A 26,599-nucleotide genomic window follows, 5' to 3' on the forward strand; every position below is an offset into this window, starting at 1 on the left:
CTCATAAAGGGACACTGGTCAGAATTGCAAAAAACTGCAAGGTCTTTAAGGTCAAAATAGGCTGGGTCATGAAGGGGTTAAGTATATAATTCCACTTGTGTTGATTCATAGTTTTGATGCCTTCAGTGTGAATGTACAATTTTCATAGTCATGAAAATGCAGAAAAATCTTTAAATGAGGTGTGTCCAAACTTTTGGTCTGTACTGTATATTGTGCACAGGTTCTATTCAGGATGCTAATAAACATCTTACAATCTCTTTGTGTACTTTTATGTCTCAGGATATTGTCCCAGTTTATTGCACGAAGATCATCTCACCCGTTGGAAATTTGCCCTGCTGAAGTTTAGTGTCCTTGTAACCCCTCTACTACACATCTTATTAAAGGATACATGAAAACTTATTATTTTGTGATCACTATTACCCAAGTGACCCCCAACCCTTATATTTGATATGCGATCTGGTCTGTTGGTTAATATTAGGTCTAACAGTGCCCCACTTCTTGTTGGGTTCTGAACCAGTTGTGAAAGGTAATTGTGTCTCATAATTGTCAAAAAACTATTACCTTTGCTGGAACTACAGGTTTCTGTTCCCCAATTTATTTCAGGGAAGTTGAAGTCCCCTGTAATTATGACTTCTCCTTGAGTTGCTGCTTCATATACCGTATTTTCCGCTTTGTAAGACGCACTTTATTTCCCCCAAATTTGGGGGGGGGATATGGGGGTGTGTATTACAAAGCGGATATACCACTTACAGGCTGGGATGAGGGGGTGTCCGCCGCCGCTGTGGCCCGCCGCCCGCCACCGTCACCGCTGTCACCTCGCCCGCCACCGCTGCTGCCTCGGGTGATGCTGGAGGCTCCGGTGCTGCGGGGGGCTCTGGCAACATTTTGTGAAAGGCCAGAGCCCCCTGGCACTTCTTCCATGCGTTCCTGTATGACTGACTCCGGGAAAATGGCCGCCGGAATCTCGGGAGATGAGATTTCAGCGCTGAGATCTCATCTCTCGAGATTCCGGCGGCCATTTTCCCGGAGTCAGTCATACAGGAACGCATGGAAGAAGTGCCGGGGGGCTCTGATCTTTCACAAAATGTCACCAGAGCCCCCCGCAGCACCGGAGACAGCCCTGCAGCACCGGAGCCCCCCTGCAGACCCCCTCATCCCAGCTTGCAGCACAGGAGCCCCCTGCAGACCCCCTCATCCCAGCCTGCAGCACAGGAGCCTCCTGCAGCACCGGAGCCCCCCTGCAGACTCCGTCATCCCAGCCTGCAGCACAGGAGCCCCCTGCAGCACAGAAGCTCCCCTGCAGACCCCCTCATCCCAGCCTGCAGCAATGCTCCACTCCTGCCTCCAGCAACGACCCTGGGACCCTGATCCACCGCAGCCACAACCCCTGGTAAGTAATAAGACGCATGGATTATAAGACGCCCCACCAATTTATTAAAAAAAGTTTTTTCCTATTTTTCTCCTCAAAATTTGGGGTGCGTCTTATAATCCGGAGCGTCTTACAAAGCGAAAAATACGGTATTTGCTTTTCGAGGATATTCTTCATTGCTTCCATTATTTTTGGAGACTTATAAGAAATGCCTATCAATAATTTCTTATTTTTCCCCTTCCCCTTATCTCCACCCACAAGGACTCTACATTTTTATTAGATTCGCATATATTATCGCTCAGGATGGGTTTTAAGGATGACTTTACATATAAACTCCACCCCCCTTATCTGTATAGTCATTTCTGAACACACTATATCCCTGTAAGTTAACAGCCCAGTCATGGCTCTCATCTAGTCATGTCTCCGATATCCCCACCATGTCATAATTATGTTCCAACAAAATAAATTCTAAATCCTCCATTTTGTTGGTGAGGCTTCTGGCATTCGTATACATACATTTTATGTATCTCTCTGTACCTCTATTCTTTCTTAAAATATTAACTGTTCTATCCCCACCCCCCATGCCACCCCCAATTTCTTTATTTTTATTCCAAAGAACAACATTTTGGCAAAAAAAAATTAACCCTGGCGTGCAGATATACTTCTTAGGGTACAATGGCTAAAAAACCCAGTTAACCTAAAAAGAATGCATGGTCGCTCCGCATGTCTGGGTTTGCTTAACCCCTTTACCCCCAAGGGTGGTTTGCACGTCAATGACCAGGCCAATTTTTACAATTCTGACCACTGTCCCTTTATGAGGTTATAACTCCGAAACGCTTCAACGGATCTTAGCGATTTTGAGATTGTTTTCTTGTAACATATTGTACTTCATGATAGTGCTAAAATTTCTTCAATATAACTTGCGTTTATTTGTGAAAAAAACGGAAATTTGGCGAAAATTTTGAAAATTTCACAATTTTCCAACTTTGAATTTTTATTCTGTTAAACCAGAGAGTTATGTGACACAATATAGTTAATAAATAACATTTCCCACATGTCTACTTTACATCAGCACAATTTTTGAAACAAACTTTTTTTTTTCAAGGAAGTTATAGGGGTTAAAATTTGACCAGCAATTTCTCATTTTTACAACAAAATTTACAAAACCATTTTTTTTAGGGACCACCTCACATTTGAAGTCATTTTGAGGGGTCTATATGACAGAAAATACCCAAAAGCGACACCATTCTAAAAACTGCACCCCTCAAGGTGCTCAAAACCACATTCAAGAAGTTTATTAACCCTTCAGGTGATTCACAGCAGCAGAAGCAACATGGAAGGAAAAAATTAACATTTTACTTTTTAGTCACAAAAATGATCTTTCAGCAATAATCTTTTTAATTTCCCAAGGGTAAAAAGAGAAAATGGACCTCAAAAGTTGTTGTCCAATTTATGCTGAGTACGCTGATACCCCACATGTGAGGGGGAACCACTTTTTGGGCGCATGGCAGGGCTCAGAAGGAAAGGAGCGCCGTTTGACTTTTTCAAGCTAAATTTGGCTGGAATTGAGATCGGACGCCATGTTGCGTTTGGCAAGCCCTTGATGTGCCTAAACAGTGGAAACCCCCCACAAGTGACCCCATTTTGGAAACTAGACCCCCTAAGGAACTTATATAGATGTGTCATGAGCACTTTTATCCCCCAAGTGCTTCACGAAAGTTTATAACGCCCGGGCGTGAAAAAAAAATTCCTATTTTTTCCACAAACATGATCGTTTAGTCCCCAATTTTTTATTTTCTCAAGGGTAAAAGGAGAAATTAGACCCCAAAAGTTGTGGTCCAATTTGTCCTGAGTACGCTGATACCCCATATGTGGGGGGGAACCACTGTTTGGGCGCATGGCAGAGCTCAGAAGGAAAGGAGCGCCGTTTGACTTTTTCAAGCTAAATTTGGCTGGAATTGAGATCAGACGCCATGTCACGTTTGGCGAGCCCCTGATGTGCCTAAACAGTGGAAACCTCCCACAAGTGACCCCATTTTGGAAACTAGACCCTCTAAGGAACTTATCTAGTTGTGTGGTGAGAATTTTGAACCCCCACGTGCTTCACTAAAGTTTATAATGCCCAGGCGTGAAAATAAAAAATCCTATTTTTTCCTACAAAAATGATATTTTAGTCCCCAATTTTTAATTTTCCCAAGGGTACCAGGAGAAATTGGACCCCAAAAGTTGTTGTCCAATTTGTCCTGAGTACGCTGATACCCCATATGTGGGGAGGATCTACTGTTTGGGCACACGTTGGGGCTCGAAAGGGAAGTAGTGACGTTTTGGAATGCAGACTTTGATGGAATGTTCTGCTGGCATCATGTTCCATTTGCAGAGCCCCTGATGTGACTAAACAGTAGAAACCCCCCACAAGTGACCCCATTTTGGAAACTGTACCCCCTAAGGAACTTATCTAGGTGTTTGGTGAGAATTTTGAACCCCCATGTGCTTCACTAAAGTTTGTAATGCCCAGGCGTGAAAATACAAAATCCTATTTTTTCCCACAAAAATGATATTTTAGTCCCCAATTTTTAATTTTCCCAAGGGTACCAGGAGAAATTGGACCCGAAAAGTTGTTGTCCAATTTGTCCTGAGTACGCTGATACCCCATATGTGGGGAGGATCTACTGTTTGGGCACACGTTGGGGCTCGAAAGGGAAGTAGTGACGTTTTTGAATGCAGACTTTGATGGAATGTTCTGCTGGCATCATGTTCCATTTGCAGAGCCCCTGATGTGACTAAACAGTAGAAAACCCCCACAAGTGACCCCATTTTGGAAACTGTACCCCCTAAGGAACTTATCTAGGTGTTTGGTGAGAATTTTGAACCCCCACGTGCTTCACTAAAGTTTATAATGCCCAGGCGTGAAAATAAAAAATCCTATTTTTTCCCACAAAAATGATATTTTAGTCCCCAATTTTTAATTTTCCCAAAGGTAACAGGAGAAATTGGACATCAAAAGTTGTTGTCCAAATTGTCCTGATTACGCTGGTACTCCATATGTGGGAAAAAACTGTTTAGGCACATGTTGGGGCTCGAAAGGGAAGTTGTGACGTTTTGGAATGCAGACTTTGATGAAATGGTCTGCGGTCGTCATGTTCCGTTTGCAGAGCCCCTGATGTGCCTAAACAGTAAAAAAAACCCACAAGTGACATCATTTTGGAACCTGAACCCCCCCCCCCCCCCCCCAAGGAACTTATCTAGATGTGCCCCCTTTTTGGAACTAATGTACGCTTTCTTGTAAAGTAAATTAGTAGTGCATGGAGGTGTGGTACAATCTGAAGCAATCCTTCATACACAGGCCAGGTTTTTCGGGGCAGGTGTCGCATTGATAAATGGTGTCCTTGCGTATTCCCCTTTTGTAACACACTCGGCACCTTTTTTGCGGCTTACCTTTTCTGCCGGTTGGCGGGACCACCCCCGGAAAATGCTGGCCTGGTACGATACGAGCACCTTCAGTTCCGGAAGAACTGGGGCCCTCTCCTTCCGGAGTACCAAATATCAGGGCCTTAACCACTACCTCCTGGAACTGAAGGTACGACGTATCGGTGTGGCGTGCACATCGTAACAGCAGGAAAGCGTTGAGCATTGCCATTTGTACGATGTGGACGGCCAACTTTTTGTACCACACCTTGGCCTTTCTCAAAGCACTGTATGGTTGGAGGAGTTGATCAGAGAGATCAACCCCCCCCATGCTTTTGTTGTAGCCCAGTACACAGTCCGGTTTGCAGACCTGTGTAGAGGTACCCCGTACAGTGCTGAGGGCTCTGCCATCACCATGTATGGTGGTCAAGAGAAGGACATCCCTCTTGTCCTTGTACTTGACCACCAGCAGGTGGTCGCTACATTGGGCCTTGCTCTCACCTTTTCTGAGCATCTGCCGAAGTAGCGTCTTTGGGAGGCCTCTCTGATTTTTGCGCACAGTACCGCAGGCTGCAGTACCTCGCGCAGAGAGGGATTTGTAGAGTGGGATGCTGGTATAAAAGTTATCAGTATAGAGGTGATAATCTTTTATCCAGCAGTGGGTGCACCAAATCCCACACGATCTTCCCACTCACTCCCAGGACAGGAGGACACTCAGGGGGTTCAATCCTGCTGTCCTTCCCTTCATACACTCTAAACCTGTGGATGTACCCTGAGGCACTCTCACACAGCTTGTAGAGTTTGATTCCGTACCTGGCCCTTCTGTTGGGCAGGTATTGACGGAATCCGAGCCGCCCCTTAAAATGGACCAAGGACTCATCCACACAGATGTCCCTTTTGGGCACGTACACTTCAGAAAACTTTTTGTTGAAGTGTTCGATGACCGGCCGAACTTTGAACAGACGGTCAAAGTTGGGGTCATCTCGTGCGGGACACTGTGCATTATCGGAATAATGCAGGAATTTATGGATGGCCTCAAAACGTCTCCGAACCATGGCCATTCGGAATACTGGAGTGTTATATAAAACATCTACACTCCAATATTGCCGCATTTCTGGCTTCTTCACGATCCCCATGTGGAGGACCAGGCCCCAAAACTGCATCATTTCAACTGCGTCTACAGGAGACCAGTTGGAAAATGATGTACCGGGGTTTTGCTCCAAAAATTGACGAGCATACAAATTAGTTTGCTCCACCATGAGGTTAATAAAATCCTCAGAGAAAAAGACTTTGAAAAAGTCTGTTTCTGTGAGGCCCGTGGTGTCAAACTTGATTCCTGATTCTGCCACAAAATCAGGAATCAGTGGCTCGTAATTTTCGGGTGGCGAGGTACATGTGGGTTCCGCAGTGGTTCAGGAGTGGTGGGGGCTGCCTCATCTTCTGTCCTGGGGCGTCTGCGTGGTGGTTCCGCAGGACCCGAGGAGGAAGAGGGGGAGGAGGAGGAGGAAGAGGATGAAGAATCAGAAAAGTAAAGAAAAGTGGGATCCTCTCCCTTGCAATCAGTGTCGGAGGCAAGGAAAGCATATGCCTCCTCCAATGAATAGCGCTGTTGGGACGAACGGGACGAGCGGGACATTTTTGTGTGAATATGGTGATTGGGTGCACTTTATTGATGACTGTATGTGTATGTGTGGGGGGATAGTGATTTGTGCAAACTTATCTGAAAAGAAAATGCTAAAAGGAGAAGAAAAACCTGTAAAAAAAAAAAAAAAAAAGGCAGACACAAACTCTGATAAGAGAACTGCGTCACTTATAAAAGTTTGGCGGCTGCGGGATGTGTGTACGGAGGTTGCGCAAAAAGGCTGAGGGGAAAAAGGCGAGCGCGAGAGTTGATCGGTGAACTGCGTCACTTATCAAACTTTGGCGGCTGCGGGATGTGTGTACGGAGTTGAGGCAACGGGGGTGAGGGAAAAAAAGCGAGCGCGAGCGTTGATCGGTGAACTGCGTCACCAATCAACGTTCGGCGGCTGTTAAATGGGCGCACGGAAGGAGGTGCAAAGGGGGGTAAAAAGAGGGGGAAGGGAGATGGGGGTGGAAGTGGGGATTGGGCAGGGATCAGTGATCAAAACGTACGGTTGTAGTCAGGTGGCGCAAAAGGGGGGTGAAAAAAAAAAAAAAAAAGGAAAACGGCAGGCACAAACTCTGATAAGTGAACTGCGTCACTTATCAAACTTTGGCGGCTGCGGAATGTGTGTACGGAGTTGGCGCAACGGGGGTGAGGGAAAAAAAGCGAGCGCGAGCGTTGATCGGTGAACTGCGTCACCAATCAACGCTCGGCGGCTACTAAATGTGCGCACGGAGGCGGCACAAATGGGGGTGGAGGGGGTAAAAAGAGGGGGAAGGGGGGATTGGGGTGGATGAACGGGGATTGGGCAGGGATCAGGGATAAAACTTACGTTTAGTTGTCTTCTTTCTTTAGCAGGGATTGTGGTGCTACAGGCTGCTGTGGCACCACAATACCCAGCACAGAAGGTAGATCCAGCAGAGAGATCAAGCCAGGAGATCCAGCAGTATGACCGCTCTGTAGGAATCCTCCGCTAGAGTGAGGACCCCTGCAGAGCGGTCATACACAGGTCAGGCAGGTGACACAGGTGACACAGACAGGTCACAGAGCGGTCATGCTGCTGCTGTGACCTGTCATTGGTGGGATCGACCATAACATCGATCCCACCAATCAGAGCTTTCCTGGTGACCTGGCTGTGACCTGCCTAGGATCGGATCTGTTCGCGCCATCCTAGGCAGGTCACAGCCAGGTCACCTGCAGGGCACAGAGCGGTCACAGCGTGATCGCCCTGCGCCCTGTGATTGGCGCGATCGACGATGACATCGATCGCGCCAATTGGCTCCTGCAGGCCCTGCTGGGCCTGCACTGTGTCCTATCCTATCCTATCCTAGGATCGGTGCTATTAGAGCACCGATCCACGCAGGTTCCGGCAGGGCACTGCGCGGTAATACCGCGTGGTGCCCTGCGATTGGCGTCGGAAAGATGGCGTCGGAATTTTAATGCGATCACCGCGACTTAAGTCGTGGTATCGCATTAAAGGGCATGACGTACTATCCCGTCAAGGGTCAGATAGGCCCAGGGCACTTCGACGGGATAGTACGTCCAAGGTCACAGAGGGGTTAAAGGGAACCTGTCACCCCGTTTTTTCAGTATGAGATAAAAATACTGTTAAATAGGGCCTGAGCTGTGCGTTACAATAGTGTATTTTGTGTACCCTGATTCCCCACCTATGCTGCCGAAATACCTTACCAAAGTCGCCGTTTTCGCCTGTCAATCAGGCTGGCCTGGTCAGATGGGCGTGGTGACATCGCTGTTTCTTCCCCCAGATCTTGCATATCTTTCCGTTGGTGGCGTAGTGGTTTGCACATGCCCAACTGCTGAATCCACTGCACAGGTGAAGAAAAAACGAGTTCGCATATCGGCTTCAGGAAATTGGCCACCGCGATCTCCATCTGCGCATGCGCGGCATCCGGCGGCCATTTTCCTGAAGCCCCGGGCTGTAGAGGACTCCATTTGCGCATGCGCGGCCTCAGGAAGATGGCCCCCCCCACCGATCACCAGGGAAATAGCGCCGATCGCGCGTTTTTTCTTCACCTGCGCAGTGGATTCAGCAGTTGGGCATGCGCAAACCACTACGCCACCAACGGAAAGATATGCAAGATCTGGGGGAAGAAACAGCGATGTCACCACGCCCATCTGACCAGACCAGCCTGATTGACAGGCGAAAACGGCGACTTTGGTAAGGTATTTCGGCAGCATAGGTGGGGAATCAGGGTACACAAAATACACTATTGTAACGCACAGCTCAGGCCCTATTTAACGGTATTTTTATCTCAATCTGAAAAAACGGGGTGACAGGTTAATGACTATGATGTACGGACTGTCGTCGAGTCACCCAAACTCAACAGCCTTATAGGTGTATATGAGGCTGTTTTGTTAAGGTTGGGAGACCCATTGCCAGGTCATTCATCACAGTCCATACACGGACAATGTTTCTCAGACATCTGAATTTGCCCTTGGGTAAATAAAATGGCATCCATGATGAAACTTTTCACAAACATGGAAGGGGAAGGGAAGGGGAGATAACAGCTTGCAGTACATGGAAGCACTGTTAGACTGCTGACTATGTACAGCTGCATGGGATAACAACAATGAACTAGCATTCAAATGATCACAGATGCAAGTCCTGTAATGGGACTAAAAAAATAAATAAAGCAAAAATGAAAGAAAAAAAAAATATTTTTTTTTTCGTTTTATGATATGAACGTTTGAATCATCCATATTTTGTTCCTGTTAAAATAACGAAGAAATAAAAAATTGTAACCATTAAACTGACAGCTCATCGCTCACTTTTTCCAAGCCTTCAGACAGGTCCATTGAAAAATACCGTTACAGTTCCGACAAAATGGTAAAAAAGTTTGCAGTCTTATTGACCTGGAGATTAATAATACCAGGTCATTTTTCCAAAACTGAACCCCCAAAAATATATGGGGAACGTTATTTTTTTTCACCATTTCTTCCCACCTAGATTGTTCTCCTATTTTCAATACATTATATTGTAAAGTGAATGGTGGTGTTTCATGTTACAACTTGCCCCCCCCCCCAAAAAAAAACAAAAAAAAAAACAGTCAAGTCTACAAATGGATATAGCAACCAATTGTGAGCCCTCGCGGGCAGGGTCCTCATTCCTCCTGTACCAGTTATGACTTGTATTGTTTAAGATTATTGTACTTGTTTTCATTATGTATACCCCTCCTCACATGTAAAGCGCCATGGAATAAATGGCGCTATAACAATAAATAATAATAATAATAATAATAATAACCAACGAGATCCGAAGGTTAACAGCACCAAGGTTATACTCAAATGTTCTGTACGGATAAGATCCTGAATCACTGAAAATTGTCAGTAAACTGCAGCCTGTATGTGGTGCTCGCATGAGTGCTGCATTACTTTCTTTGTTTCCTTGCAGTACTTCAAATGGATATGTTGATGTAAAACTTAAAACTGTATGGCTCTAGAAGGAAAGGTGGGGGAAAAAGAGGAAAGCTCTAAAAAAAAAAAAAAAAAAAAAAATTCCCTGTCATGAAGGGGTTAGAGATGCCAGACTGAGGAATGTAACTGAAGAATGTAGTGTGAATGCTATTATACTAACCATATTTTTCTTTTACTTGATTGACATCAATAGCCTAGAGATATCTTAAGTTTAACTGTTGTCTCATAAGAGCTTGCAGCAGGAAGTCTGTGTCTTCAGCTCCTAGTTCCTCCCACCTGCCCTCCCGTCTACCTAGAATCTTATGAGCAGCAACTGTCATCCTCTATCTCCGTTATGTAAAGACCTGTCTTCAGTGAAGATATGTTGCAAAGTTGCTTATTTTCATGTGTACTATTGATTTATGACCTACACGTTAAAACACCCCTTACTCTGAAGTTATTTTTGATTTGTTTACTTTTTTCTCCCTGTGTAAAACTTGTAGCCATCCCACAGGAGCATCTTTTGTAAGACCTAAGAAGGCAAATTTTGGTGTCAGTTTCTTAACTGGAATGACAAAGCGTTATGGTCCAAATACGGAATGGGATGAAAAAATAGTGATTGGGAAGAAGACTGTGGAACTTGTTGGATTTGAATCTGTTCAAGAGGAGCAAAGGTTAGCCTTATTTTCTTGTGTACTAAAACCTTGGGAATAAATTATTGCAATGCCGACTGCTATCTGCTCTCCCTCCACTTAAAACTTCTTTTATTAATTCCCTTTTTTTTCTTTCTTTCTCCTCTTCTTTCTTTATTAAATACCTTGTTGGCGTTCGCCATATGCTTTCTGTTATTGTCCACCATATTATGTTTGACTTACTGAGTGGTATTCTCATTTTGAATACTAAATTTTCTCTATGATTCTATATATTACCATTTTTCATATACAGGTCCTTCTCAAAAAATTAGCATATAGTGTTAACTTTCATTATTTACCATAATGTAATGATTACAATTAAACTTTCATATATTACAGATTCATTATCCACCAACTGAAATTTGTCAGGTCTTTTATTGTTTTAATACTGATGATTTTGGCATACAACTCCTGATAACCCAAAAAACCTGTCTCAATAAATTAGCATATTTCACCCATCCAATCAAATAAAAGTGTTTTTTAATAACAAACAAAAAAACCATCAAATAATAATGTTCAGTTATGCACTCAATACTTGGTCGGGAATCCTTTGGCAGAAATGACTGCTTCAATGCGGCGTGGCATGGAGGCAATCAGCCTGTGACACTGCTGAGATGTTATGGAGGCCCAGGATGCTTCAATAGCGGCCTTAAGCTCATCCAGAGTGTTGGGTCTTGCGTCTCTCAACTTTCTCTTCACAATATCCCACAGATTCTCTATGGGGTTCAGGTCAGGAGAGTTGGCAGGCCAATTGAGCACAGTAATACCATGGTCAGTAAACCATTTACCAGTGGTTTTGGCACTGTGAGCAGGTGCCAGGTCGTGCTGAAAAATGAAATCTTCATCTCCATAAAGCATTTCAGCCGATGGAAGCATGAAGTGCTCCAAAATCTCCTGATAGCTAGCTGCATTGACCCTGCCCTTGATGAAACACAGTGGACCAACACCAGCAGCTGACATGGCACCCCACACCATCACTGACTGTGGGTACTTGACACTGGACTTCAGGCATTTTGGCATTTCCTTCTCCCCAGTCTTCCTCCAGACTCTGGCACCTTGATTTCCGAATGACATGCAAAATTTGCTTTCATCAGAAAAAAGTACTTGGGACCACTTAGCAACAGTCCAGTGCTGCTTCTCTGTAGCTCAAAAGTGGCTTTACCTGGGGAATGCGGCACCTGTAGCCCATTTCCTGCACACGCCTGTGCACGGTGGCTCTGGATGTTTCCACACCAGACTCAGTCCACTGCTTCCTCAGGTTTCCCAAGGTCTGGAATCGGTCCTTCTCCACAATCTTCCTCAGGGTCCGGTCTCCTCTTCTCGTTGTACAGCGTTTTCTGCCACATTGTTTCCTTCCAACAGACTTACCATTGAGGTGCCTTGATACAGCACTCTGGGAACAGCCTATTTGTTGAGAAATTTCTTTCTGGGTCTTACCCTCTTGCTTGAGGGTGTCAATGATGGCCTTCTTGACATCTGTCAGGTCGCTAGTCTTACCCATGATGGGGGTTTTGAGTAATGAACCAGGCAGGGAGTTTATAAAAGCCTCAGGTATCTTTTGCATGTGTTTAGAGTTAATTAGTTGATTCAGAAGATTAGGGTAATAGGTCGTTTAGAGAACCTTTTCTTGATATGCTAATTTATTGAGACAGGTTTTTTGGGTTATCAGGAGTTGTATGCCAAAATCATCAGTATTAAAACAATAAAAGACCTGACAAATTTCAGTTGGTGGATAATGAATCTATAATATATGAAAGTTTAATTGTAATCATTACATTATGGTAAATATTGAAATTTAACACTATATGCTAATTTTTTGAGAAGGACCTGTATTATATTCCTTGTTTGTAAAATGTTTAATAAAACAGATTGAACATAAAACATCATTCAGCCAAGAAGAAATTTTGCTGTTTTTGTTTTTCTGAAATTATAAAAATACAGATGCAAGGATGCAATATATTTGTACATTACCATGTGTAAAATAATCTTTTAATTTTTATTTTGTTTTTCAGTCAGTTGAACACATTACTTGACATTTCTTTACGAGAGTGTTTGGTTAGTGATGCTGGTGAGAAGGGAGAGATACACCGTTCCTGTCCCAGTATCCTTTTCCTACAGTTTTCCTTTTAAAACCGTTTTACTTTTGTGGAAATTGCATTATAACATATTTTTGTATTTTTTGTTTTTACATTTTGTCTTCACATATTGTTATCCAGTTTTACATGTTAGAAGGTGTTTCAAGTGCAAAAATTAAATTTCCACATTGCTCTTAGATTCTTATTTTATAGTGTTTCAGTACATCTTCGTTGCAAATCTCTACTTGAATATTTACTATCAAGAAGTCATCTGCTTTGTTAAAGAAACAGTGGAGCCTCAACTCAGTTACTGGTCATTGTTTCTACACACTCGCTATACACTTGTGACTCCTGTTCCCTATTAGTACTCTTACACATCTTGTTTGAGGCCAGTCTCACACGTCCAGATAATTCCAGTAGCGGAAAAATCGGTACTGGAATTATGTGTCCGTGTACCGGTGCGTTTCTGTGGCACATCAGTGTGGCACACGTGTGCCGCCCGTGTGCCCACTGGGTGCCACACGCACCGTTCCGGAGACAGCGCTAAAGTTTAGCGCTGTCCCCTGCATCGTGCTGAAGCCCCATTCATATCTTCCCTGCAGCAGCGTTTGCTGTAGAGAAGATATGAATAATAGTGTGTAAAATCCAAATCCAGGTCCCCAAACCCCCTCCCACCCCCTGTGCACCCCCCCCCCCCCTCGCTGGGATTAAAATACTTACCCAGCTCCCGGCTCCCTCGCAGCGTCCTGTCCTGGCCGCACCTTGTACTGTATGAGCGGTCACGTGGGGCCGCTCATTTACAGTAATGAATATGCGGAGCCGCATATTCATTACTGTAAATTAATGTAAATGAGCGGCAAAAACATATATACTCTATGTATATGTGTGTGTGTGTATATATATATATATATATATATACACACACACACACACACACACACACACACACACACACACACACACACACACACACACACACACACACACACACACACATATATATATATATATATATATATATGTGTGTGTGTATATATATATATATATATATATATATATATATATATATATATATATAATATGATTTTTTAATCCAGCGCGAGATAGCTTAAAGCCGGTAATTCAATTGCCGACTTTTCTCGCTAACACCGCTGCGTATTTCTTGCAAGTCACACTGCTAGTCCGTGTGTAATCCGTATTTTTCGGGCCCCCATAGACTTGCATTGGCGCTTTTTTTTTTTTTTTTGCGCAATACGGTGACAAACGCAGCATGCTGCGATTTTCTACGGCCGTAGAAATCCGTATAATACGGATCAGTAAAATACGGCAGATAGGAGCTGGGGCATAAAGAATAATTGGGCCGCGTGGAATGCGTGTTTTACGGACGTATTAAATGCGCTCATACGTCCGTAAAACTCACTAGTGTGAGGCCGGCCTTAGCCTGCAGGCAATCTCTTCCCCCCTGCTTTAGGAATGTTAATTAGCAGAGCTCAGCTTTTTTGTTTGCAGCCATGCGCTTTCTGATTTATGTGAGTTTTCATGATGAATAATTTGACCCCAGGTGGTGACACATACACAAGTTACATATTCCGGATGTCCACCAAGAGATCTATAACTCACTGAAATCTCTAGGATCTAAGCCAACTAAATGCAAGGAACGGATTTCTCCGTAAGCGGTCATGTAACTACGCCGTGTTTATACTTAAAATAATCCCCCTGACATGGTGAACATTCTGGAGATTTATTTTCTTAAAGGGAATCTATTGTCACCTCATTTTGACCCTATAAACTGTGGGCATCGGCATCAGGGGCTTATCTACAGCATTCTGTAATGCTGTAGATAAGCCCCCGATGTAACCTGAAAGATAAGAAAAACAAGTTAGATTATACTCACCCAGGGGTGGTCCCGGTTCGGGGCCGATGAGCTTCGCAGGTCCGGGTCCGGCGCCTCCCGTCTTCATACGATGTCATCATCCTCCTTGCTTCTGTTGTGGCTCCTGCGCAGGCGTACTAATTTGCCCTGTTGAGGGCAGCATAAAGTACTACAGTGCGCAGGCGCCGGACCTCTCTGACCTTTCCTGGCGCCAGCGCACTGCAGTATTTTGCTGTGCCCTCAACAGGGCAGATAAAGTACGCCTGCGCAGGAAGCAAGGAAGAGGACATCATCGCATGGAGATGGGAGGCATCGGACCGGCCCCTTAGTTGAGTATAATCTAACTTGTTTTTCTTATCTTTCAGCCTTTCATGCTGTAGGTAAGCCCCTGATGGCGGTGGCCGCAGTTTATAGGGCCAAAATGAGCAGACAGATTCCCTTTAAGAAGTTTTCACAGATCCACTTGAAGCTTTTCTAAGATCACAATTCTTTATCATTTAGAGTTCCTTCAAACACATCACCTCTCATAAGCTCTCTGATCTGAGGACGAAGAGGACAAACAAATACCCCTTCCTTCAGTTTTGCTGGAGAATTTCTGTGAAATGTACTGGAACCCTTGTGAGTTTGTCTTTGCCATGCCTTTCACAAAGTTTTTAATCAATCCCAACTTTATATGTAGTGGAGGAAGAAAGATTTTTGTTGGAGCACCTTAAGGATTATGCTGAACATTGTCTTTACCTGGAGCATAGATGTTTCTCTGTCCCCAAACTTAATGAACATAATGCTCTACTGTATTTCTACTGTCTCATAAACACAAGAAGCAACAATATTTTGGGAAATCTTGCATTCCCATTAGCAGACCAATCACTTTCAAATCTCCACAGATATTCTATTTATGATGCTTATTTTGTATAGCATCCAAAACAACTGACATATTTTCATAACTTTCCTTAAGATGACATGAGTGAGCAATAGAGATTGATGGTTTCATATTTCTATTGTGAAGCAACACTGCTTTCAAACTTCTCTGAGAGGAGTCAATAAACAATCGCCAATCTGCACCAAAATTCAGTTCTTCAAAGAGACCATTTACATTGTTACAGTACACCATTGGTCCATCAAATGTGAAAAATTGTGCTAGTGTTACTTCTGTTTCGGTAATAACACACATGAGGATGATTCTTCTGTTTCAGCCTAGATGCAAGAAGTTCAGCTTTATGTTTTGACAATGAAAGGTCTCTGATGAGATCATTTAATTCATGTCTTTGCCAGTAGCTTCAGCTCCATAGGCTTCCTATTCTACTTCATTTTCATCCAATCCAGACAACAGTGGTACAGGAACTGGCAAGGTACCATCATGTGGAACTGGCCTAATCACAGATTCAATTTCAGGGTAATTAATCTTATGTTTGTTCTTTGTAGAATCTGTTTGGATGATTGATACACTGTCGGGGCATTTTTCTCCATTAACCCCTTCATGACCCTGGTTGTTTTCGTTTTTCGCTCCCCTCCTTCCCAGAGCCATAACTTATTTATTTTTCCGTCAATATGGCCGTGTGAGGACTTATTTTTTGCCGGACGAGTTGTACTTTTGAAAGACATCTTTGGTTTTACCATGTCATGTACTAGAAAACGGGAAAAAATTCCAAGTGCGGTGAAATTGCAATAAAAGTGCAATCCCACACTTGTTTTTTGTTTGGCTCTTTTTGCTAGGTTCACTACATGCTAAAACTGACCTGCCACTATGATTCTCCAGGTCGTTACGAGTTCATAGACTCCAAAGATGTCTAGGTTCCTTTTTATCTAAGTAGTGAAAAAAAAAATTCCAAACTTTGCTAAAAAAAATTGCACCATTTTCCGATACCCGTTGTGTCCCAATTTTTCGTCATCGAGGGTCGGTTTAGGGCTTATTTTTTGCATGCCGAGATGATGTTTTTAATGATACCATTTTGGTGCAGATATGATCTTTTGATCGCCCATTATTGCATTTTAATGCAATTTCACGGCAACCAAAAAAAGTAATTCTGGCTCTTGGAATTTTTTTCTCGCTACGCCGTTTAGCGATCAGGTTATTCTTTTTTTTTTTTTTTTTTTTTTATTGATAGATCATGCGATTCTGAACGCGGCGGTACCAAATATGTGTATGTTTGATTTTTTAATTTTTTATTTTGAATGGGGCGAAAGGGAGGTGATTTAAACTTTTTATATTTTTTTCATATTTTTTTTAATACTTTTTTTTTTACTTTTGCCATGCTTCAATAGCCTCCATGGGAGGCTAGAAGCTGGCACAACTCGATTGCCTCTTCTACATAGAGGTGATGCACAGATCACCTCTATGCAGCAGAATTACAGCATTTCTATGAGCGCTGACCACAGCGATGAGCGCATTTCCGGCCCGATGGCCCGACGCGCTAGTTAAACGCTGCTGTCAGTGTTTTACAGCGGCATTTAACTAGTTAATAGCGGCGGGTGAATTGCGATTCCACCCGCCACTATTGCGGGCACATGTCAGCTGTTCAAAACAGCTGACATGTCCCGGCTTTGATGCGAGCTCACCGCCGGAGCCCGCATCAAATAGGAGATCTGACCTTGTAAGTACTATCCCATACGAGGTCAGAAAGTGGTTAAATCAGATCAAACAGTCGAGTAAGTTCAGTTCAATGGTGGTGACAAACTTTAAAAAAAAAATGCGATGAGCCGACCGACTATAGGTAGATATTTCCCCAAAGATGACAGAGGCAGCTTGTATTTAGAACTGATTTTCATGAAGGTAAACTGGTAGATAACTATATACAGTTGTGAGGTAAACAGGTCAGCCTATTCCTTACAGATGAACATTTGCAGACAGGCAGCTTCTCAGTGTGATATTTGCTGCTTTCAGGTACTCTTAGGTTAGTAATGGAGAGGCACCAATAAGACCCCCCTATTACTAACCCCATAGTCACATTATAATTGGTTCTATTCTAACTTGTCACTGCGATTATACTGTACACGGCAGATGTTTTGCCAGCTTTTCTCATATCTATCTCTACAGTATCTATGCAATATAAATACACACACGTGTGTGTCACTGATTTTATATATATATATATATATATATATATATATATATATATATATATATATATATATATATATATATATATATATATATATATATATATATACTCGAGTATAAGCCGACCCGAGTATAAGCCGACCCCCCCCCTAATTTTGCCACAAAAAACTGGGAAAACTTATTGACTCGAGTATAAGCCTAGGGTGGAAATGCAGCATTTACCAGTGAATTTCAAAAATAAAAATATATCATTATTTCCCCATAGCTGTGCCATATAGTGCTCTGCACCGTTCATTATTTCCCCATAGCTGTGCCATATAGTGCTCTGCACCATTCATTATTTCCCCATAGCTGTGCCATATAGTGCTCTGCACCGTTCATACTGCCCCATAGCTGTACCATATAGTGCTCTGCACCGTTCATACTGCCCCATAGCTGTGCCATATAGTGCTCTGCACCGTTCATACTACCCCATAGCTGTGCCCTATATGCTCTGCACTGTTCATTATTGCCCCATAGCTGTGCCCCATATAGTGCTCTGCACCGTTCATATTGCCCCATAGATGCTCCACATAAATCTGTGCCGCTGCAATAAAAAAAAAAAGCCATACTCACCTCTCTTGCTTGCAGCTCCCAGAGTCCGGTCCCGGCGTCTCTCCGCACTGACTGATCAGGCAGAGGGCGCCGCGCACACTATATGCATCATCGCGCCCTCTGACCTGAACAGTCAGAGCAGAGCGACGCCGGGAAGATGGAGCGACGCCCGGCGTGTGGAACAGGGACAGGTAAATATGACATACTCACCTGGTCCCGGCGTCCGGCTCCATCTCCCGCACAGCTGGTCTTCGGTGCCGCAGCTTCTTCCTCTATCAGCGGTCACCGGCACCGCTGATTAGAGAAATGAATAGGCGGCTCCACCCCTATGGGAGGTGGAGCCGCTTATTTATTTCTCTAATGAGCGGTCCCACGTGACCGCTGAACAGGGGCAGAACTGCAGCACAGAAGACCGTGGGACGGCAGGGGGAGCGCCAGGATCGCTGGAAGCAGGTAAGTATTCCTCAGCGCCCTTACCCCCTCACCCGCCGACTCTGCCACCCACCTTGACTCGAGTATAAGCCGAGAGGGGCACTTTCAGCCCAAAAATTTGGGCTGAAAATCTCGGCTTATACTCGAGTATATACGGTATGTACCGTATATACTCGAGTATAAGCTGAGGCACCTAATTTTGCTGCAGATAACTGGGAAAACTTATTGACTCAAGTATAAGCCTAGGGTGAGAAATGCAGCAGCTACTGGTAAATTTCAATAATATAATACCATATAATGCTCCATATAGTTCATGATGGGCCCCATAAGATGCTCCACATTAAAATATGCCCCATAAAATGCTGCATAAAAGGTTATTGATTGCCCCATAAGATGCTCCATAGAATAATATGCCCTATATAATGCTGCATAAAAGGTTAATGATGGGCCCCATAAGATGCTCCATAGAATAATATAACTCCATATGCTGCTCCATAAAGGTTGATGATGGCCCCATAAGATGCTCCATAGAATAATATAACCCCATATGCTGCTCCATAAAAGTTGATGGCCCCATAAGATGCTCCATGGAATAATATAACCTCATATGCTGCTACGATTAAAAAAAAAAATGACATACTCGCCTTTCGACTGGGAGCCAGGTGTTGGTGTCGCCGCTGGCTCAGGCCCCTGGCACTTGCGATATTCACCTGTCCCCATTCCACTTCCGTGCGCCGCTGTGTCTTCCAGGCCATCTGAGAAGGGAAGTGCAGAGACCGCACAAGGAGGGGTTGAGTATAATGTGACAGACGCCGACTCCTGCCGCCCCCCCTCCCCCGCCGACCCCCTTGGACAATGACTCGAGTATAAGCCGAGAGGGCCACTTTCAGCCTAAATGGGCTGAAAATCTTGGCTTATACTCGAGTATATATGGTATCCATGTATTATATATGTACCGTATATACTCGGGTATAAGCAGAGGTTTTTCGGCCCTTTTTTTTGGGCTGAAAGTCCCCCCCTTGGCTCATACTCGAGTCATACCTTTGGGTCAGCAGCAGAGGGGGAGCGGGGGCTGTCTAATTATACTCAACTACTCCTGGCGCGGTCTCTGCAGGTCTTTTCCCTGGCGCTGGCAGCTTCTTCCTGGACTGAGTGGTCACATGGTACCGCTCATTACAGTAATGAATATGCGGCTCCACCTCCCATAGGGGTGGAGCCGCATATTCATTACTGTAATGAGCAATAACGGTGACCGCTCAGTACAGCAAGAAGCTGCAGCGCCGGAGAAGCAGGGACTGCACAGCGCCGGGAGCAGGTGGGTATAACGGGGAGGGGGGCGCAGCGCTGCGCGATATTCACCTGCTCCTCGTTCCGGCGCCGCTCCATCTTCAGCGTCTTCTGCAGTGACGCTCAGGTCAGAGGGCACGGCGACGTGGTTAGTGCGCCCCCCTCTGCCTGAACGTCCGTGCAGAAGACGCTGAAGATGGAGCGGCGCCGGAACAAAGTCAGGTGAATACTGAAAGTGCTGGGGGCCTGAGCGACGGAGAGGTGAGTATGTGATTTTTTTATTTTTTTTTTTATCGCAGCAACAGAAAATGGGGCAAGTGTCTGTATGGAGCATCTTATGGGGCCATAATCAACATTTGTGCAGAAATATATGGGGCAAGTGTCTGTATGGAGCATCTTATGGGGCCATAATCAACGTTTGTGCAGCACTATATGGGGCAAGTGTTTGTATGGGGCCATAATCAATGTTTGTGCAGCACTATATGGGGCAAGTGTCTGTATGGAGCATGTTATGGGGCCATAACGTTTGTGCAGCACTATATGGGGCAAGTGTCTGTATGGAGCATCTAATCGGGCCATAATCAACATTTGTGCAGCATTATATTAAGCAAATGTGTCTATGGAGCATCTTATGTGGCCATTATTAGCCTTTATGCAGGATTATATGGGGCATATTTTAATATGGAGCATCTTATGGGGCCGTCATAAACTTTATGGAGCATTATATGGGGCTCCTGATTCAATATGGATATTCAAAAACACCTAACCTACTGATGTCTCAATTAATTTTACTTTTATTGGTATCTATTTTTACTTTTGACATTTACCGGTTGCTGCTGCATTTCCCACCCTAGGCTTATACTCGAGTCATTAAAGGGACACTGTCACCTGAATTTGGAGGGAACAATCTTCAGCCACGGAGGCGGGGTTTTTGGGTGTTTGATTCACCCTTTCCTTACCCGCTGGCAGCATGCTGGCTGCAATATTGGATTGAAGTTCATTCTCTGTCCTCCATAGTACACGCCTGTGCAAGGCAAGATTGCCTTGTGCAGGCATGTACTACGGAGGACAGAGAATGAACTTCAATCCAATATTGCAGCCAGCATGCAGCCAGCGGGTAAGGAAAGGGTGAATCAAACACCCAAAAACCCCGCCTCCGTGGCTGAAGATTGTTCCCTCCAAATTCAGGTGACAGTGTCCCTTTAAGTTTTCCCAGAATTTTGTGGCAAAATTAGGGGGGTCGGCTTATACTCTGGTCGGCTTATACTCTAGTATATACGGGTATATATCTATTCTAACCTGTCAGTGTGATTTTACTGTACGTGCACATGATTTGACGGCTTTTATTCTATCTATCTTTTATATATGTGTGTGTGTGTTTTGATGAATATTTCCTTTGTGTAAATGAGAGAGAATTGCTGTTTGTAAAAGCTCATGTTAAAATCGCATTTCAATCGGATAGCCATTGCACTGCATTCGGATTAAATCGGATGCTAGGTGGGGAAAAATCGGATTGTACTCTCATAAAGAATGCATGACACTTGCATTACACTCGTCCAACTTTCCTGCATCAAAGTGGGACCGATTTTAAAATCGCTAGTGTGTCTCCAGCCTTACTGATTTTGTCCCTGTAAGAAAATTCACAAGTAAAACAAGCAAGAAATGGAAATAATATCGGAAAAACCACATACATTGAAAATGCAGAAATAACATAACAAAAATACTTCTGTCTCAGAAACTTTGTGATAGAGCAAAACTAAGCATATTTTTGCAATCGACACATGAAACTCCAAAAATCAGACATATTACCTTTGATGATTTTTTTTTTTTGTGTTGACAAGTGTAATTTATCTTTTAGTTTTTTGGTGTGTAATCCTTAAAATATTTAATTAGACATTTCATCTTTAAATTTATCAAAAAACCTACTGTCTTCTTGGGAAAAAGTAGCAGGCATTGCTTTCCAGCTTGAAAGACTGAAAACTCTTGACCTCAGGTATGACCAAAGGAATTTTCCAGCCTTCTGTACCTAAAACTCGTGCTGCATGTTGCGGTTTAGGTAGTGTAATAAAACTGATGTTAATTTGGAAGCTTTGGTTTTCCATGAACATAAGATCAGTTCTGTTGGTGATGTGGCATGTAAGAAAATACATATAATCATAGGACTCCCCTGTTATAGGTTTCCGGAGCTGTCATTGCTTCCATAGGCACCTACACAGAATTGTCTTGTGTAGCAAGTGTTATCTGCAGTAAGCAGCATAGCTGTACTTTGGAAGTTTCATGTGGTTATAAAATATACCAATAACATTTCCAAGTGAATACATTTTGTTCATTTGCAGGTAATGTTGACATCTATTTATATAATTACTGTTGTGAATTCTGTGGCAGAGCTCCCTCCTGTGGTCACAAGTGGTACTTCGGCTGATTCTCTCTGTGAGCTTCTGTTGGTGGAGGGAAGTGGTACTGCGGCTTCTGAGTTTCCTCCCTCAGGTGATCTGGTGAGGTCGTTAGGTGCTTCTCTACTTAACTCCACCTAATGCTTTGATCCTGGCTTCCTGTCAATGTTCCAGTGTTGGACTTGCTTTTCCCTGGATCATTCCTGTGGCCTGCTGCTCTGCATAGCTAAGTTCTTCTTTGCTATTTGTTTGCTATTTTTTTCTGTCCAGCTTGTCTAATTTGTTGCTGGAAGCTCTGGGACGCAAAGGGTGTACCTCCGTGCCGTTAGTTCGGTACGGAGGGTCTTTTTGCCCCCTTTGCGTGGTTTGCTTTAGGGTTTTGTGTAGACCGCAAAGTTACCTTTTCTATCCTCGCTCTGTTAAGAAAGTCGGGCCTCACTTTGCTGAATCTATTTCATCTCTACGTTTGTCTTTTCATCTTAACTCACAGTCATTATATGTGGGGGGCTGCCTTTTCCTTTGGGGTATTTCTCTGAGGCAAGGTAGGCTTATTTTCTATCTTCAGGCTAGTTAGTTTCTCAGGCTGTGCCGAGTTGCATAGGCAGAGTTAGGCGCAATCCACGGCTGCCTCTAGTGTTGTTTGGAGAGGATTAGGGATTGCGGTCTGCAGAGTTCCCACGTCTCAGAGCTCGTTCAATGATTTTGGGTTATTGTCAGATCACTGTATGTGCTCTGACCGCTATGTCCATTGTGGTACTGAATTGCCTTTCATAACAAATTACCTTAAATTGTCTGTCATCCACTTCTGTCTGGACGTCCTCGAATCCTACAATCCGCCACGCCGCACAGGAAGTACGCCGACCGCCATATTGGAATACCCAAGTGATGGGTATTCCAATATGGCACCTGCTGGTGGTACCAGGCCCTTGCGCAGTACCACCAGCGGGCCATCGCCGGACCCCCTGCTGCTGGGACTCCCCCGCCGCAAGAACCCCACGCTGTAAGGACCCCTCCCTACTGCTAGGATCCAGGCCGCCACTAGGATCCTGGCCTCTGGTGGAATCCAGACCGTCGCTGGGATCCCGGCCGCCGCTCGGATCCTGCCCATCGGGGCACCCTCCCGATGCGATAGCATTGGGCCTCCATCTAGTTTTATTAATAAGCACTTCAGACATAGAACAAAAAAGCTAATGTTCCCCTGTAAGGCTATGTAAATAATTACTTTCAGCACATTTTAATAAAACAGTTGTCCAGGACTTCCATGTTTATCACCTGTCTGGGACAGGTCATCAATATGGATGGGAAACATAGGCACCATACATTTCATATTTATTTGAATGCGAGATAAATTTCAAGACCCCGAAGCTATCCATTAATGGTGACCGATTCCATGGATCTTTCATTAATATCTAAGCCCTATACAACTTTTTTAAAGCACCACTCCAGCATATTTTTTTTATTTTACCAGTGGAGTGGTGCCACTAATCACAAGTTCCCTGCACCTAGTATCATACTGCTATCTGTGGTCTTCATCTGTTTCGGTGCCTTTTTAGTCGTCTTCTGCAGGTTGTGACCTGCTGGATTGCTCCAGTGATTGCTGGGTGCTCACAACTAAATGTAAGTCTTTGAGAGACAGAACAAGACTTTCATAGTCTTACATCGAGAGCTAGTGACCTTTACTTCTGACTTCTGGTCAGTCAGAAGTTACGGTCACAAGATGGCGGCGTGCAACTGGGAAGAGAGACGACTGCGGCTAGTCAGTGCAATGCTAGGGCCAGGGAACTTAAATTAATGGCACCAATCAAGGGCTGAAATAAAAAACAATACAGTGAAATGGTGCTTAAATCTTTGGAGGATACAGGATGCAAAACTTTTCAGTGCCTGGTTACGCTTACACTTAACCCCTTCATGACCCAGCCTATTTTGACCTTAAAGACCTTGCCGTTTTTTGCAATTCTGACCAGTGTCCCTTTATGAGGTAATAACTCAGGAACGCTTCAATGGATCCTAGCGGTTCTGAGATTGTTTTTTCGTGACATATTGGGCTTCTTGTTAGTGGTAAATTTAGGTCAATAAATTCTGTGTTTTTGTGATAAAAACGGAAATTTGGCGAAAATTTTGATAATTTCGCAATTTTCACATTTTGAATTTTTATTCTGTTAAACCAGAGAGTTATGTGACACAAAATAGTTAATAAATAACATTTCCCACATGTCTACTTTACATCAGCACAATTTTGGAAACAAATTTTTTTTTTGCTAGGAAGTTATAAGGGTTAAAATTTGACCAGCGATTTCTCATTTTTACAACGAAATTTACAAAACCATTTTTTTGAGGGACCACCTCACATTTGAAGTCAGTTTGAGGGGTCTATATGGCTGAAAATACCCAAAAGTGACACCATTCTAAAAACTGCACCCCTCAAGGTGCACAAAACCACATTCAAGAAGTTTATTAACCCTTCAGGTGCTTCACAGCAGCAGAAGCAACATGGAAGGAAAAAATGAACATTTAACTTTTTAGTCACAAAAATGATTTTTCAGCAACAATTTTTTTATTTTCCCAATGGTAAAAGGAGAAACTGAACCACGAAAGTTGTTGTCCAATTTGTCCTGAGTACGCTGATACCTCATATGTGGGGGTAAACCACTGTTTGGGCACACGGCAGGGCTTGGAAGGGAAGGAGCGCCATTTGACTTTTTGAATGAAAAATTGGCTGCACTCTTTAGCGGACACCATGTCACGTTTGGAGAGCCCCCGTGTGCCTAAAAATTGGAGCTCCCCCACAAGTGACCCCATTTTGGAAACTAGACGCCCCAAGGAACTTATCTAGATGCATAGTGAGCCCTTTAACCCCTTAGCGACCGCCGATACGCCTTTTAACGGCGGCCGCTAAGGGTACTTAAACCACAGCGCCGTTAATTAACGGCGCTGTGGAAAAAGTCCATAGCGCCCCCCAGAGGCCGATTTTCTCCGGGGTCTCGGCTGCCGAGGGTAGCCGAGACCCCTGAGAACATGATTAGGGGGGTTTTTAACCCACCCCGCATTTGCGATCGCCGGTAATTAACCGTTTACCGCCGATCGCAAAAAAAAAAAAAAAAAAAACGATCTCTTTTTAATTTCTCTGTCCTCCGATGTGATCGCACATCGGAGGACAGAGAAAAGGGGTCCCAGGTGGCCCCCCAATACTCACCTAGCTCCCCCGATGCTCCTCGTGTCTCCCGGTGGGCGCCGCCATCTTCAAAATGGCGGGCGCATGCGCAGTGCGCCCGCCGGCCGGCACCGGGAGAATCTTTGGGGTCTCGGCTGCCGGGGGTAGCCGAGACCCCAAAGAGCATGATCGGGGTCGGTATTACCGACCCCTGTTTTGCGATCGCCGGTAATTAACTGTTTACCGGCGACCGCAAAAAAAAAAAAAAAAGTAAAGTGTAATTCTCTGTCCTCTGATGTGATTGCACATCAGAGGACAGAGAAATAGGGGGATTCGGGGACCCTAGCATACTCACCTAGGTCCCTGGATCCTCTTGCTGCTCCTCCTGGCCGCCGGCAGAAGAACATGGCGGACGCATGCCCAGTGCGCCCGCCATCTGTCTCCATCTGCCGGCCGGCAGGAGAACAGCAGTTGGGGCTAAAATTAGGGTTAGGGGTAGGGTTAGGGGTAGGGTTAGGGCTAGGGTTGGGGCTAAATTTAGGGTTAGGGTTGGGGCTAAACTTAGGGTTAGGCTTCTTTCACACTTACGTCGGTACGGGGCCGTCGCAATGCGTCGGCCCGACATACCGACGCACATTGTGAAAATTGTGCACAACGTGGGCAGCAGCTGTAGTTTTTCAACGCATCCGCTGCCCAATCTATGTCCTGGGGAGGAGGGGGCGGAGTTACGGCCACGCATGCGCGGTCAGAAATGGCGGATGCGACGTACAAAAAAACGTTTCATTGAACGTTTTTTTGTGCCGACGCTCCGCCAAAACACAACTGATCCAGTGCACGACGGACGCGACGTGTGGCCATCCGTCACGATCCGTCGGCAATACAAGTCTATGGGCAAAAAACGCATCCTGCGGGCACATTTGCAGGATCCGTTTCTTGTCCAAAACGACGGATTGCGACGGAATGCCAAACGACGCAAGTGTGAAAGTAGCCTTAGGGCTAGGGTTAGGGTTGGGGCTAAAGTTAGGGCTAGGGTTGGGGCTAAAGTTAGGGTTAGAGCTGGGATTAGGGTTAGGGTTTGGATTAGGGTTGGTATTAGGGTTAGGGTTGGCATTAGGGTTACGCTTGGGATTAGGGTTAAGGTTAGGGTTGTGATTAGGGGTGTATTGGGATTAGGGTTAGGTTTGAGGTTAGGGTTGAGATTAGGATTAGGGGTGTGTGGATTTAGGGTTTTG

General features: G+C 44.5%; 1 protein-coding gene across 8 annotated transcripts in view; it reads left to right on the forward strand.

Annotated features, from left to right (window-relative positions):
* TBCE (tubulin folding cofactor E) overlaps positions 1–26,599 on the forward strand; it is a 359,490-nt gene that overhangs the window by 100,113 nt on the left and 232,778 nt on the right. For all 8 annotated transcript variants that reach the window (XR_011321965.1, XR_011321966.1, XR_011321967.1 and 5 more), the window contains 3 exons: positions 10,316–10,486; positions 12,517–12,605; positions 21,717–21,816. Coding sequence is in view for 4 of the 8 variants with exons in the window: in XM_069769489.1 (XP_069625590.1) it covers positions 10,316–10,486; positions 12,517–12,605; positions 21,717–21,816 (360 nt within the window). In the remaining 4 variants the exon portion in view is untranslated. The remainder of the gene's footprint in view (positions 1–10,315; positions 10,487–12,516; positions 12,606–21,716; positions 21,817–26,599) is intronic.

The sequence above is a fragment of the Ranitomeya imitator genome, chromosome 5 (assembly GCF_032444005.1).
Source record: "Ranitomeya imitator isolate aRanImi1 chromosome 5, aRanImi1.pri, whole genome shotgun sequence".
NCBI lineage: Eukaryota > Metazoa > Chordata > Amphibia > Anura > Dendrobatidae > Ranitomeya > Ranitomeya imitator.